The sequence below is a fragment of the Salarias fasciatus genome, chromosome 13, assembly GCF_902148845.1.
Source record: "Salarias fasciatus chromosome 13, fSalaFa1.1, whole genome shotgun sequence".
In the NCBI taxonomy this organism is placed as follows: Eukaryota; Metazoa; Chordata; class Actinopteri; order Blenniiformes; family Blenniidae; genus Salarias; species Salarias fasciatus.
Window position 1 is genome coordinate 1,787,230 of NC_043757.1, and position 12,192 is coordinate 1,799,421.

Genomic DNA, 12,192 nt, shown 5'->3' on the forward strand with positions numbered 1-12,192 from the left:
TTGTGGAAATGTTTCCAGAGGCCATTCAGGGAGTTACTGAAAGTATGAATCTGCATATGAGCGCCGTTGCCCCGCACTCGCCGTCCGCCGCTCGCCGTCCGCCGCTCGCCGTCCACGGTGATGGCAGTGATTTCATTTGGTTGTTACGCTGAAAGCCGTTGATGCAACTAAACCCAGTGGTCTAATTCCTGGAGAGGGAGCTATCAGGGAAAATCCTCTGGATGCCATCTGGGAGACTTCACCCTCCCACACACACACACACACACACACACACACACACACACACACACACACACACACACACACACACACACTCTGATTAGAGCCATTCATTCCTCTGCTCAGATACATGTCAGAGTGGCTGACAGGCCGTCCAGCTGTGGCCGTGTTCGCTCAGCACAAGTCGCTGATTACTACTGAAAGACCCAGTTAAGGTTTTTATTTTCAGGGCCTGACCTGTATTCATGCATTCAGGACTTCACTGAGTCCACCATCCTTTATCTCACACCGGAGTCGTTTTTCCAAAGAAACACGGCCGTAAAGGAGCTTCGTTTGGTGGAAATAATGACAATAAATGAATAAAACTGGAGGCTGAGGTGAAACATTTACTCCAACTGAGCTGAGTTCACAAAGTTAAACAGATTTAAGAACAAAATTCAGTGAAATCCTCTTGAAAATGAGGAGTCATGGTCATCAAGCAGAAAAATGTTCTGTATTTAGTCATTTCCACGAAGAAAGATAACCTGGTGTTTATTCTGGTGGAAGAACGTCTGAATCTGACGTTTGGGAAGGTTTAATATTCCTCCTGTCTGCCTGCCATCACTGAAGCGTGCGTGCGTGTGTGTGTGTGTGTGTGTGTGTGTGTGTGTGTGTGTGTGTGTGTGTGTGTGTGTGTGTGTGTGTGTGTGTGTGTGTGTGTGTGTGTGTGTCTCATTGCAGTTGTGGGAACCCAAAATGACTTCACACACAGTGATTATGGGGCATTTATTCCTGCAGGGGCAGAACTTCTAGAAGGATTTGCTGATCGATAAGCTCAACGCATCCTTGAAATGATCTCTTTCAACAATCTATTTGACTAAATCATCATCTCCTGATGAACTGTGGGTAAATTACGTTCTGATGCTGGACCCATCGTCCGCTGCATCGTCCACTTGGTTCGGTCATGTTTTGGGTTGAAGGTCAGAATAATTATCCCCATAATGAAAGAAAACGTGTGTGTGTGTGTGTGTGTGTGTGTGTGTGTGTGTGTGTGTGTGTGTGTGTGTGTGTGTGTGTGTGTGTGTGTGTGTGTGTGTGTGCGTGCGCTCCTGGTGTGACTTGCTGGCAGACAGATTGTTAGAAGCTGCTCAGTGATTAAACCTGTTTTAATCTGGGCAACAGAGACGCACAACAGGCGAACATCACAGATTTGAGGCTGTGAAATCCCTTCTCGTGCCTGACGTGCACACCCCCCCCCCAAACCCCCGTCCCACCCCACCCCGTCCCAGCCTCTCCTGCGGTGAGGACTGAAGCAGTGTGTCGGGACAGCTGCATGGAGGCTGAAGCTCTGCTCATGTGTTTGCTGTCAACTTCTGGTCATAGAACCAAGTGTTCTCTGAAGGGACGCAGCGGCGCCTCCTGCTGACCTGAAACGCCTGATTCACGCTTCATATGCTGCCGATACGTGGAGGCGCCGCGTTGCTGTGAACCTCCTCCACCCAGCCCGTGTTGACGCGACGTCGCCTGATGGTCGACAGTCCGGCCAGCGCAGTGCGGAGACGGAGGAAGACTGAGCTCACCGCTAACGAGTGTATCAGTCAGACCCCAGTCATGTTTAGCGTGTAGCATTACGGGTGTGTTAGCCTGAAGCTCTTCAGCATGTGGCATATCTGGTGTTTTAGCCTGAAAGTCTTTAGCATGTAGCATGTAGCGTGGCGCTCCTGGATGCACTGAGCAGTGAAGCTGCTGAGCGACCTCAGGCTCACTCTGCTGGCTGAAACGTCTCCGGTGAATCATTTTTCAGACATTTTCAGTCGAATGAAGTCCTGCTGAGGACGCTGAAGAACACTGAGTGAGACCAGGCTAAGGAACTGGCTTGTCCGGCTTCATGCTGGATTTCTCTCTGTGTTTTCTGGCAGTAGGGGATCAGATCCCTGATGCTGGTACCGGTATCGGTGCATCCCGAGGTTTCAGTCAAACGTATCTGTAAAGCTCACAATTCGGAGGAGCACCACAGAACGATAACGGCTTCATTCAAACAGGTTCTTCCTCAAGGGAGAGTCAGCAAATGTCACAATCCAGTTAAATTATGCAGACGGGCGTCTCCTGTGCGAGTGTGTTACATTTCCATGTGGCGGCAGCCGGAGGGAGAAACGCTAACAGGTTGCTTCCCCCGGGGCTTTCAGAGCCTGATCCCCACTGAGGTACGAGAGGGAATAAGATGAAACCCGTCCTGGAGGGCAGAGAGGCCGGAGCCCGTCCCCACAGGAGGATGAGGGGAATGGTTGGGTTTATGTAGGGTGGACAGTCGGTCCGGCACCCAAACCCCCCAGTGGAGGCCTGAAGGGTTGATGAGACAGGTTATACCTGAAGAGAACCCGACAAGACGTCCGTTTTGATTGAATCAGGATGGAATCAGCCTGATCTAAAAGCGTCGAGCCGGGTAGCGAGATGGATGGACTGGAGGAGGGACGAACCGCTCCGTCGTCCCGCGGATCCAAACCGAACCGTGTTTCCACGTCTGAAACTTGGAAAGGAGACTTTCCGCCTGAACTTGAGGCGCCCTTCAGCGAGCGCCGGGATTACGGAGTCTGGTGGAACCAAACTGGGTCAGACCTGTCTGCCAGTCGCAAAACATCCCGGAGAATGACAACTGTATCTGTGCGCCTGTCTGCTGGAGCGCCGCCGCCACGCCGCCACGGCGTCACGGCGTCACGCCAGCGGCCGCCCGCGGACAACGTACAGATGTAATTACAGATATTCCTGGGTGTTAGTTCCTCCTCATTCCTCTGGAAGATTCCTTTGATAAGTGATGCTGTAAATAACTCTGCATAATCCTCAAGTGAGGCGTGTGTGTGTGTGTGTGTGTGTGTGTGTGTGTGTGTGTGTGTGTGTGTACTTGCAGTTAAGGAGTCTGTTATGTCAAACTAAGACCTTTAAAGTCGTAATGCGCATCATTAGGAATAATTTTGAGCTGGAAGTGTGAACCTCATTAAAACCCCCCTTCAGTGTTTTGAACGTGGTGTTTGATTCCCACATGAAGACGATGAAGACGATGATGATGATGAAGAAGAACATGCAGCACACACTGGATCGCCAGTCTACCAGAACAAACACACCGAGACGGACAGTTCCACTGACTTCTACAGGAAATATGGAGTGAACAAGCAGCCGAACATCCGTCAGGCTGACTGTCTCTCACACAGGGAGAACATGCAAACTGTGCATTGAAAGTCCCAAACTGGGGGGGGCTTCCTCTCATTCTCTAACCCTGTGATGAAGATTACATCATCATTTTCAGCTCATAATTTACCATAAATAAGGAGTTTCTCTCCGCTCGTCTGCTGAAGATTTCCTGTCGTCACATTGCTTCTGAGTCCTGCTGCTCTTCTATATGCTAGAAATGGAACATTCAGGCTGAGATTTGGTTAAAATGGGACCTAAAAGAAACCCAAAAGACATATTGTAACTTTACTTTTTAAATTTAAAAAGATTCAATCAAGTTTTAAAATATATATATATATATATGTCAACAATTGAGAATATTTGATTTGAAAAAAATCTTCTGATTCAAGTTAAATAAAACAGCCATTTATATGATTACTTTTTTTTTCCAACCCGCAACATCTGATGAGATGAAAAGCATCACCAAGAGCAAACAGAATGATATATGGATTAAACACACATTGAAGAAATGTTGCTGTTATTGTTACTTAAAAAAAAAACTACATCAGATGCTTCAGATGTCTTTCAGATCTGACTGAAACGGATTAAAATTCACTCTAAACTCACTGCCATGGGGGGAAGTTTAGGCCGAAAATGGTTTGACAACATCGAAACTGAAAAATGTTTCTGTAAACGTGAAACTCTCCCAAAAACACAAAAATGAAGCAGCCTCAACTGAAAACCTAAAATGCATCTTTGTGTTTTGTTTTATTTGGAATCAATAATTTTTACACCGATTATTGTGATTTGATCGGATATTATTTCAATCTCATCCCTCATGGTTTTACTTACGTCACAGATTGTATGTGTCATTTATCAATAAGTGAGTAAACGCTGTAAAACTGAGCAGAATCGTGCAGAAATACCGTTTCATGGTTCAAACCGTTGAATAATTCAGACTCATTTACCTGCTGCTCACAGAGCTTCCAGACATTTGTATATATTCATGTTATTTACACCAAAAACAGCTGATGAACGACGTCCATGACGATCTGCGGTGAAAAGATCAACGCCTCACAGCGAGCGAGCTAAAAATGATGACGTTTATGGATGAAGAAGGAGCAGCCGAGTCCTGAATACTGAAACCAGCAAACAATCCGGTGTTTGAGTTTTTCTTCACTGAATGAAACTATCCTGCTCTGAGGCTGAGGAGGGAAACTCAGAACCGTCTGTACAGAAATCCACATGTAGGGAGGTAATAACCAGAAAACACCCTCTTCTGTCATTTCCTCCTGGACTCTATGACTTTATGTCGTTTTGTACTGAACAAAATGTGAAGCAGCGTGGAATATATGTTAGATGAAGGATAAAGTTGGTATTTTTTGTTTCTTTTCGTTGACAGATAAAGAGTCTAATCAGTTTCAGGAGTTGAAAGCCCTCAGTGGAAGCGGGACGGGGCTTAATGGATGAATTCTGCATCAGTCAGTGGTTTAATTAGGTATTTTCGTCTGTGACCGGCCACCATCTGTTTATCTTTTATCACTGTTGCTGTTTGTTGCTGTAATCCAATTTAAATTAATATAGCTGGGCTAAAACCCCGGCTGAATGCGAGCAGCGGAGAATTAAACAGAGAAAGAGCGAGCGAGCGGGAAAACGTCCAAAGCGTTTCCACCCCTGAATGTCAAGCCACATTTGCAATGGTGATTTTTTATTTTGCCAGATGAATAAAACATCATGTTTTGATAAATTGGACCTTTAGCTGTGCGCTCGGATGTTAAAGAACATCCAAACACTCCGGATGCCGTCTGACTCGGCGCTCGTCTCTCCCTCTGAACGCCGCCGCCCTGAAACCGAGGCGCCGCTCCTGAAGGGAAAACTCAAAACCCGAAACGTTTGGGTGTGAACGCGCCTGGAGGAGGGATTCTTCCCTTAAAGGGCATTTTTTTTGAAACGGCGTTTCCTCCTTCAAGGCCGAACGGCAGCTCCTCCCCTTTTATCAGCGGCAGGAAGCGTAAACACAAAGCCTTGTGGGAAATGGCTGGCCATTAGCGAGCGAGCACGCCCTTCCTGGCATTCACCTCTTGCACATGTTCCTCTGACTCTCTTCTGTGTCAAACTTTCTTCTCTGCTCTCCAGCCGTTCCTCGTCTTCAGATTACTTCTAGCTTACTGCGTCTCTCAAGGTGAAAACTTGATTTTTTTTTTCACAGTCTATTTCTGCCTCCTGTCGATCATTCTCTTTCCTTCCTTTTCTCACCTTTTACTCTTCGCTTCCCTTGTTTTTCCACCCTGTCACACCTTAAATAAAAAGCAGATTTGGCACCTTAAAACCCGGAGCGGGGGGGGGTAAACGCACCAGAACTTCCAGCTTTGACGAGTTTTACCTCGAGTCGTGGTGCATTTGATTAGTTTTCCTTCTTTCTTCAGCCCGTTTGGAATACAGTGAAGCCACACGACACTTTCAAGCACAGACAAAGCAGGAGGATGCAGAGCGAAGGCGTGAGGCACTAATTCAGGCTTTCTTTGATCTGTGCAGATCTGATTCTGACGACTTCCAATCAGGCAGATCCTCAGACGCCCCGTGTGATCTGTGGCTTCCCCTGAAGGGAGCGCCAGACGCAGAGCGTCGCGTCGGGGTTTTTGTCGATTCTAAGTGTTTAAAAAAAAAAGTCTTGAAATAACATCGAATAAGTGAAACATTGAAGGCCTCCACCTCACCGGGGCCCTCCACCCACCTCCACCTCCACCCAGCATCGTTCTCCTCATAAATCCTCGATCTGCTCAGACCTTCTCAACCCGGAAACGCCCTGCTCAACCCTTTGAAAACAATCTCAGTTTCCATGGAAACGACAAACTGAAAACCATGTAATCCTCGCAGATTAAAACGTCAGACACGTCACCTGGAATAAACCACAAAGGGTTTAAAAATCTGTGTTTAAAAAACTCTGGAAGTTACAGAAAGCTGGTAGTTCTGAGGGAAAGAAGAAAGAATCAGTGAGGAAGAGCCAAGAGGAAGCAGGACGAGAAACAGATCTTCCTCTCTGAAGTCCACAGCCAATTTCAAAATAAGACGCCGTTCGTCTTGTTTAATCGATTCGCTCCTGAAAGGAGACGGAACAAAAGAGAGCAGCGGCCGTGAAGCCAGCGCGCGGCTGAGTCTTTGTTTGAGCTGATTTACGGGGCGCCGTGTGAAGAGGTCAGCAGAGGTCACCGGAATACCAGAATAGGCCATTAGAGAGGGAGAGTTTGTGCCGGTATAATCCCCTCATCATAATCCCCCCCCCTGCTGCTGCTAATGGCTGCGAGACAATAAGACGCAGTAATCTGTCTGCCGGGACGCACAGCGCCCAGATATCCGCCGCGGCGCAGGGCACATATACAGCAAAGTGTTTTGAAGATTATTTCGGTGGCATTTCTGTGTTATTAGATAGAGGCCGGTGTTGGGGGGGGCACCAGAAGAAACACGCCGCTGCTGTTTGTCTTGGTCTTTATTCTGGATAAATGCTGATAAACGGCTCGCAGGCAGGAGCAGGTGATGCAACACCCTGAAATGGTTTTTCCGTTCCAGGTCGTCTTCAGTCAGAAACCAGAAATCAGCGTTTGGTGGAAATTCTCAAGGAAATGTGCCAAAATTCAGCTTGATGAAGAATTTTTGGGTACAAGAGCAAACCTTTGCTGATACCGGAGACAGATACGAGTAAATTCTCTGGAGCCTAAATCGGACCGGGTCCCTGGACCTCACATTGAGAGCAGTGAACCCCTCAGAAACTCAAGTGGTCACTGGACCTGAAGCTTTAGATTTTTACAGGCTTCTGCTGAATATATTGTGCTCACTAACGCTTTTCCAACTACTTTATGATTTATAGGCAAATTGATCAAGCTCAAGTCGAAATGTTAGAATCTAAAAATTAAAACGTCATATTGAGGGTCAGACCAGAAACTTCCAGTTCTACTGTCAGAGATCCTGCTGGAAAATAGAGAGAGAGAGAGAGAGAGAGAGAGAGAGAATAGACTCAGTCTTCAAAAGTAATCCTGGGATGTGATGAGGTAGATTACAGGGTGTGAATTCTTGTTAAACATAAGTAAAATAAAAAGAACTCAAAATCCCCCAGTTCCAAGCGAACCATAGGACACCTTCCTAAAACCCGGACCGAGTTGAAACGCCGAGCCTGAACTCATCCGCTGAGCAGCATGAAGACAGAGAAGAAGAAGAAGAAGAAATACCCAGTTAAATGTCAGAAAGTCTCTCTCTGTGAAGCGGCCGTTCTAATGGCGGATAAATTCAGACATCCTAAGTGGTTTTAATGTCAGCTCCTCTCTGCGCCGCTGTCACTCTCGCTCGCTCGCGCTTCCACTGGGTCAAGAACCGAAATGGGTCACGGGCCGATGTCTAATGGATCCCCACATGACCGCGGCGCCGATATGCTTTCAGCCCGGGTCCCCAGATGAGGAGCTAAATGTTTCATTGGGGTCCCAGGATGAAGGGGTTTAAGAGCCCTGGTCCTGAACGATAGCTGGACCTCGAGCTCAGCGGCGGACGGCGAGTCCTTGGCCTTCGCTCCAAAGCTCGCCGGGGCACAGAGAAGAGGCCTGTCCACGGCTGATAAGTGGCTTTTAATGTGATCTCCTCTTCTCTCCTCCCCTCTCATCCCTCATCCCTCTTTCTTCCACTTCCTGTCTCGTCCCAGACCATGGCGTGGCTCCAGCTGTGGACTGTGGGGCTCGTGGCCGCCGTGGCCTCGTCCTCGCTCGTCGTCGTCCGGGACCCCGGACGTCCTGCCGAGGAGGCGAGGCTGCACGGCCCCGCCGGGACCGCGGGGAAGGAGTCGCACCCGGTGCTGATCAGGCAGAAACGACACTGGATCTGGAACTCTCTGTACGTGGAGGAGGAGAAACCTGCACCCATCGCCTACAAGATCGGCCAGGTAGGAGTCGATCTGATCTCCACTGGATTCCTCTCCTCGTTTAGTCAGTAATTGCCTTGCAAATTAGTATTTTTGTCACATTCACTGAGTCTGACGCGGCTGCATGCCAAGAATCTGGGGCATTAACTTGTAGCTAACAAGCTCTTTGATGAATTTTGCCAGAATACTTGAGATATTTGTGGAAATGTTGCTGGGAGGGTGTCGAGCTGAGCCCCTACTCCAGCTGGGAAAAAAAAAAAAAAAAGAAATGAAAGGAATGAGCCAGGAGACAAAACGACGGCTCTGTTTCCACAGCTGAAGTCCAGCCAGAGGGTGGAGGACACCAGGTTCAAAATCGAGGGCGAGGGGGCCAACACCATCTTCACCGTGGACGAGAAGGGAGACCTGTTCGTCAGCAGGTCGCTGGACAGGGAGGAGAAGAGCACGTACCACCTGACGGCTCAGATGTACGACGGCAACAACAAGCTGATCGAGGACTCCGGAAAATTTGAGGTCCATGTCACCGACATCAACGACAACAGCCCCGTCTTCCCCCAGCTCTACAACGGCTCCATCATGGAGCGGTCCACCATCGGTGAGTGGAGACCAGGTTTGGCGGTTCATCCAAACAGCACAAGGTCCGATGAAAAACTGGAAACTCGAGCCACGAATCAGAAATCTGAGTGGCTCGGTCTGGGAACGGGGGCTCATCCTGCTGGAAATCTCTCTGCTTCAGTATTTAATAATTGAAAAACTTAAAAGCACACATATTGATGATGTTGTTGAATTATGAAAATATCTGGATTGAGTCCCGGCAGGCTCCCCGTGCTTCGCTCGACCCCCCCGGAGAAACATTTCCATTTATACTGCCCGCCCCTCCCCCGACCGCCACCCCGGCTCGTCAGGTTTTCTGATGCTTTCTTTCCGACTGCCTGACGCAACGCGCAGCGCAACGCAGCCCACAGCCACGTTTCTGTGTGTTTGCATAGCTGCAGATCACACGCCGTTAAATATGCATGAACCAAACAGCCCAAGATCAGAAAGAGCCAAATACTACGAACGCTAATCAGCGCAGAGAAATCTCCAGCAGGAAAGTTTCTTTGGCTCGGACGTGCTCATGTGACATTTAGAAACTTCTCTGATACTTTGGAATAAAAATAGACAGGACTGTGAAGACGCATAAATAAATGAAGCGTGACGCTCACACCTGTCACAATCATTAGTTCATCCCGGTGTGAAAAAAGGCACATTGGCGACTTAAATAACACGATCTGCCGGCGCTTCATCGCGACGCATTAATCAGACGGGCGTGATGCTCGGGGGCGTCCGCCGCTTATCTTCCGCGGTAACGTCGTGTCTGATCGGTGCTAATGGAGGCGATCAACCATCTCCCACGGCGCAGGAACCAAGGTGGTGGAGGTGAAGGCGACCGACGCCGACGACCCGTCCACCGCCAACGGAGAGCTGCGCTACTCCCTGACCCACGGGGGAGACCTCTCGGCCTTCGAGATCGACAGCATCTCAGGTATCAGCGCCGCCTCACTCTGGGTTTTTCATCGTTTGGCGGAGCGGGAGGCGCGGCGGCTATTTTCGCCCGGCGTTGAGTCACCGCTGCCGCCTCCCCGCAGGTGTGATCAGCTGCAAGACAAACACTCTGGACCGGGAAACCAAGGGCCAGTACGTGGTGGTGGTCAGAGCCCAGGACATGAGGGGCATGGCCTCCGGCAGCACCGCCACCACCTCCGTCACCATCACCGTCACCGACACCAACGACAACATCGCCTCCTTCACCAGAAGTAAGACGACCCGCAGAATCCTCCGAAGGTAACAGTCCATCCGTCTAGTCTGACAGATTCTCCTTTGTCCTGCAGAGACGTACGAGCTCCAGGTGCCGGAGGACCACAAGCTGAACCAGAAGGTCGGCACTCTGGAGCTGGAGGACCGGGACCAGATCCAGAACAAGGAGCCCATCTTCGCCATCCCCAGCGAGAACGGCAGGGTGTTCGGCATCGAGCTCAGCCCCAACAAGGACGGCAACCTCATGCTCAGACAGGTGTGTGTGTGTGTGTGTGTGTGTGTGTGTGAGTGTGTGGACAGAGGGGATGCAGGACTGATTTTGTGCGTCGTGTTGGTTTGACCTTGGTTGAAACCTTGGAGACTTCGCTGCCCTGTTAGCCTCCTGCAGCTGCAGCAGGCGGTCCAGGCCCATCCTCATTACGAGCGTTTGACCGCTGTCACGGCTTCAGGGCCGTCTGAAGGAACTCTGCAGCAGATTAAACTCTCCTGCATCCTGTAACCCTGAAGAATAGAAGGCCGATGGTCCCAAACCAGCCGGTCAGAACTTTTAGAAAGTCGCTGGACGGAGGTGAGGCTGAAGCAGGAGGAGGAGCAGGCAGAACCAGAGCCCAACCAGGCATCCAGGAGATCTGTGCGATGAGAACTCCGCAGACTTTTAATGAACCGGTGTGTGTGTGTGTGTGTGTGTGTGTGTGTGTGTGTGTGTGTGTGTGTGTGTGTGTGTGTGTGTGTGCGCACATTCAAGGGCAAAAATGTGAACAACAGCTGTTTAAATGAGCATTTCAGTAAAATAAGATGTGTGAAGCGTTACAAGCCTCTCCACTAACAGCCGACACGCCGGAGAACAACACGAGCAGCGTCTCCCGTTATATTTATTCATGAGGTTAAAAACTGCTGCAGTGGCTCATATTCGCTTCTCTTGGAGTTTAATGAGGAAAAACAGACTTTTCTAATATCCGTTCATGAGACGGACCGGTTTGAGTGAAATCATTTTGCTGCTGCTCCAAACCAGAAAGACTCGGCATAAACCGATGGTTCTGTTGATTCATCTGTTTGTGTTGGAAGATGCTCTAAAACCCGGATGTTAGGTCTTCTTCAAACAAACTGATTTCATGTATTACTGTATTTCGTGGAAACACTTCTGTTCCGTATCGTCTCTTCTGGTTTTTCCTGCGGATCAATACGCGGCTCCGTTTCCAGAATTCTGTCCTAATTACAGCGTTGTCCTCGCTCCATCTGACAGGGCCTCACTGAAGCAGACCACTTTCTTTTAGTTAATCCCAACTCCTCTTGAAGTGCCCCCCCTTCGTGTTTACATCCTCACACTCCCATGTTAAAGAAGCAGACCGGATGGGAACATCGTGGCTAAACAGCGTGAGATGAGCACAGAAATAGATTCCCGGTGGGGCCCGGGCAGCCCGGACACTTTCACACTGTCTTTTCATCGCGGCCCGCCACATGTCCACTAATTAGATTAGAAAATCAAACGGCGCGGTGTGGAATGTGGACGAGCGCCGCCCGCCAGTCCTGACCTCCTTCTGCTGGGAGGAGATATTGACGCTCGCAGGTCCTCGTCTCCGGGATTGTTGCTCCTCAGATAAAGTATTTAGGACATCAGAGGGCTGGAAGAGTATTCTAATGGAACGAGCGCTGCAGCGGCTCGCCGCCGCCTTCCTCCCCCCGCAGCTCCTCCGCAGACCGTCTCATCTTCCTCGCTGTTTACAGAATAATCCAGCTATCGGCCACACGAGCGGCTCAGGTCTTATTCTTGTTAAGCTGTTTACAAACGCCTTTGATACCCTGCGACTGAGGAGCCTTGTTACCGTGGAGAATCCCGTTAGCGCAGTATTCCGGTCTACCTGTGGTGTCCCATCATCCACGGCGGGGGAAAATAACCAAACATCACACTATCTCCGGCGGAGAAATTAGAAACATGGAGACTCGGAGCGCGGCGGTGTTTGGAAACGAGGAGGAACGTCCAAAAACAGCCCGAAACGTGAGCAGATATGAGAGAGCAGGTGCTTCCACGCCGCGGTAACGCGCTTAACACACCGGAGTGTGTGTGCTGTTAAACCCAGCCTGTTCTGGCTGAGAGGCCGCCGCTCCAGCCTCTTCACACCTGCAGCCGG

The 12,192-nt window shown here is 49.6% G+C and overlaps 1 protein-coding gene across 1 annotated transcript in view; it reads left to right on the plus strand.

The window, feature by feature from the left end:
* The window catches only part of cdh5 (cadherin 5), a 32,308-nt gene that overhangs the window by 1,708 nt on the left and 18,408 nt on the right, over nt 1-12,192 (plus strand). The window contains exons 2-6 of the mRNA XM_030106278.1: nt 8,051-8,287; nt 8,582-8,861; nt 9,669-9,791; nt 9,895-10,062; nt 10,138-10,319. Of these exons, the coding sequence (XP_029962138.1) occupies nt 8,054-8,287; nt 8,582-8,861; nt 9,669-9,791; nt 9,895-10,062; nt 10,138-10,319 (987 nt within the window). The 5' untranslated portion in view covers nt 8,051-8,053. The remainder of the gene's footprint in view (nt 1-8,050; nt 8,288-8,581; nt 8,862-9,668; nt 9,792-9,894; nt 10,063-10,137; nt 10,320-12,192) is intronic.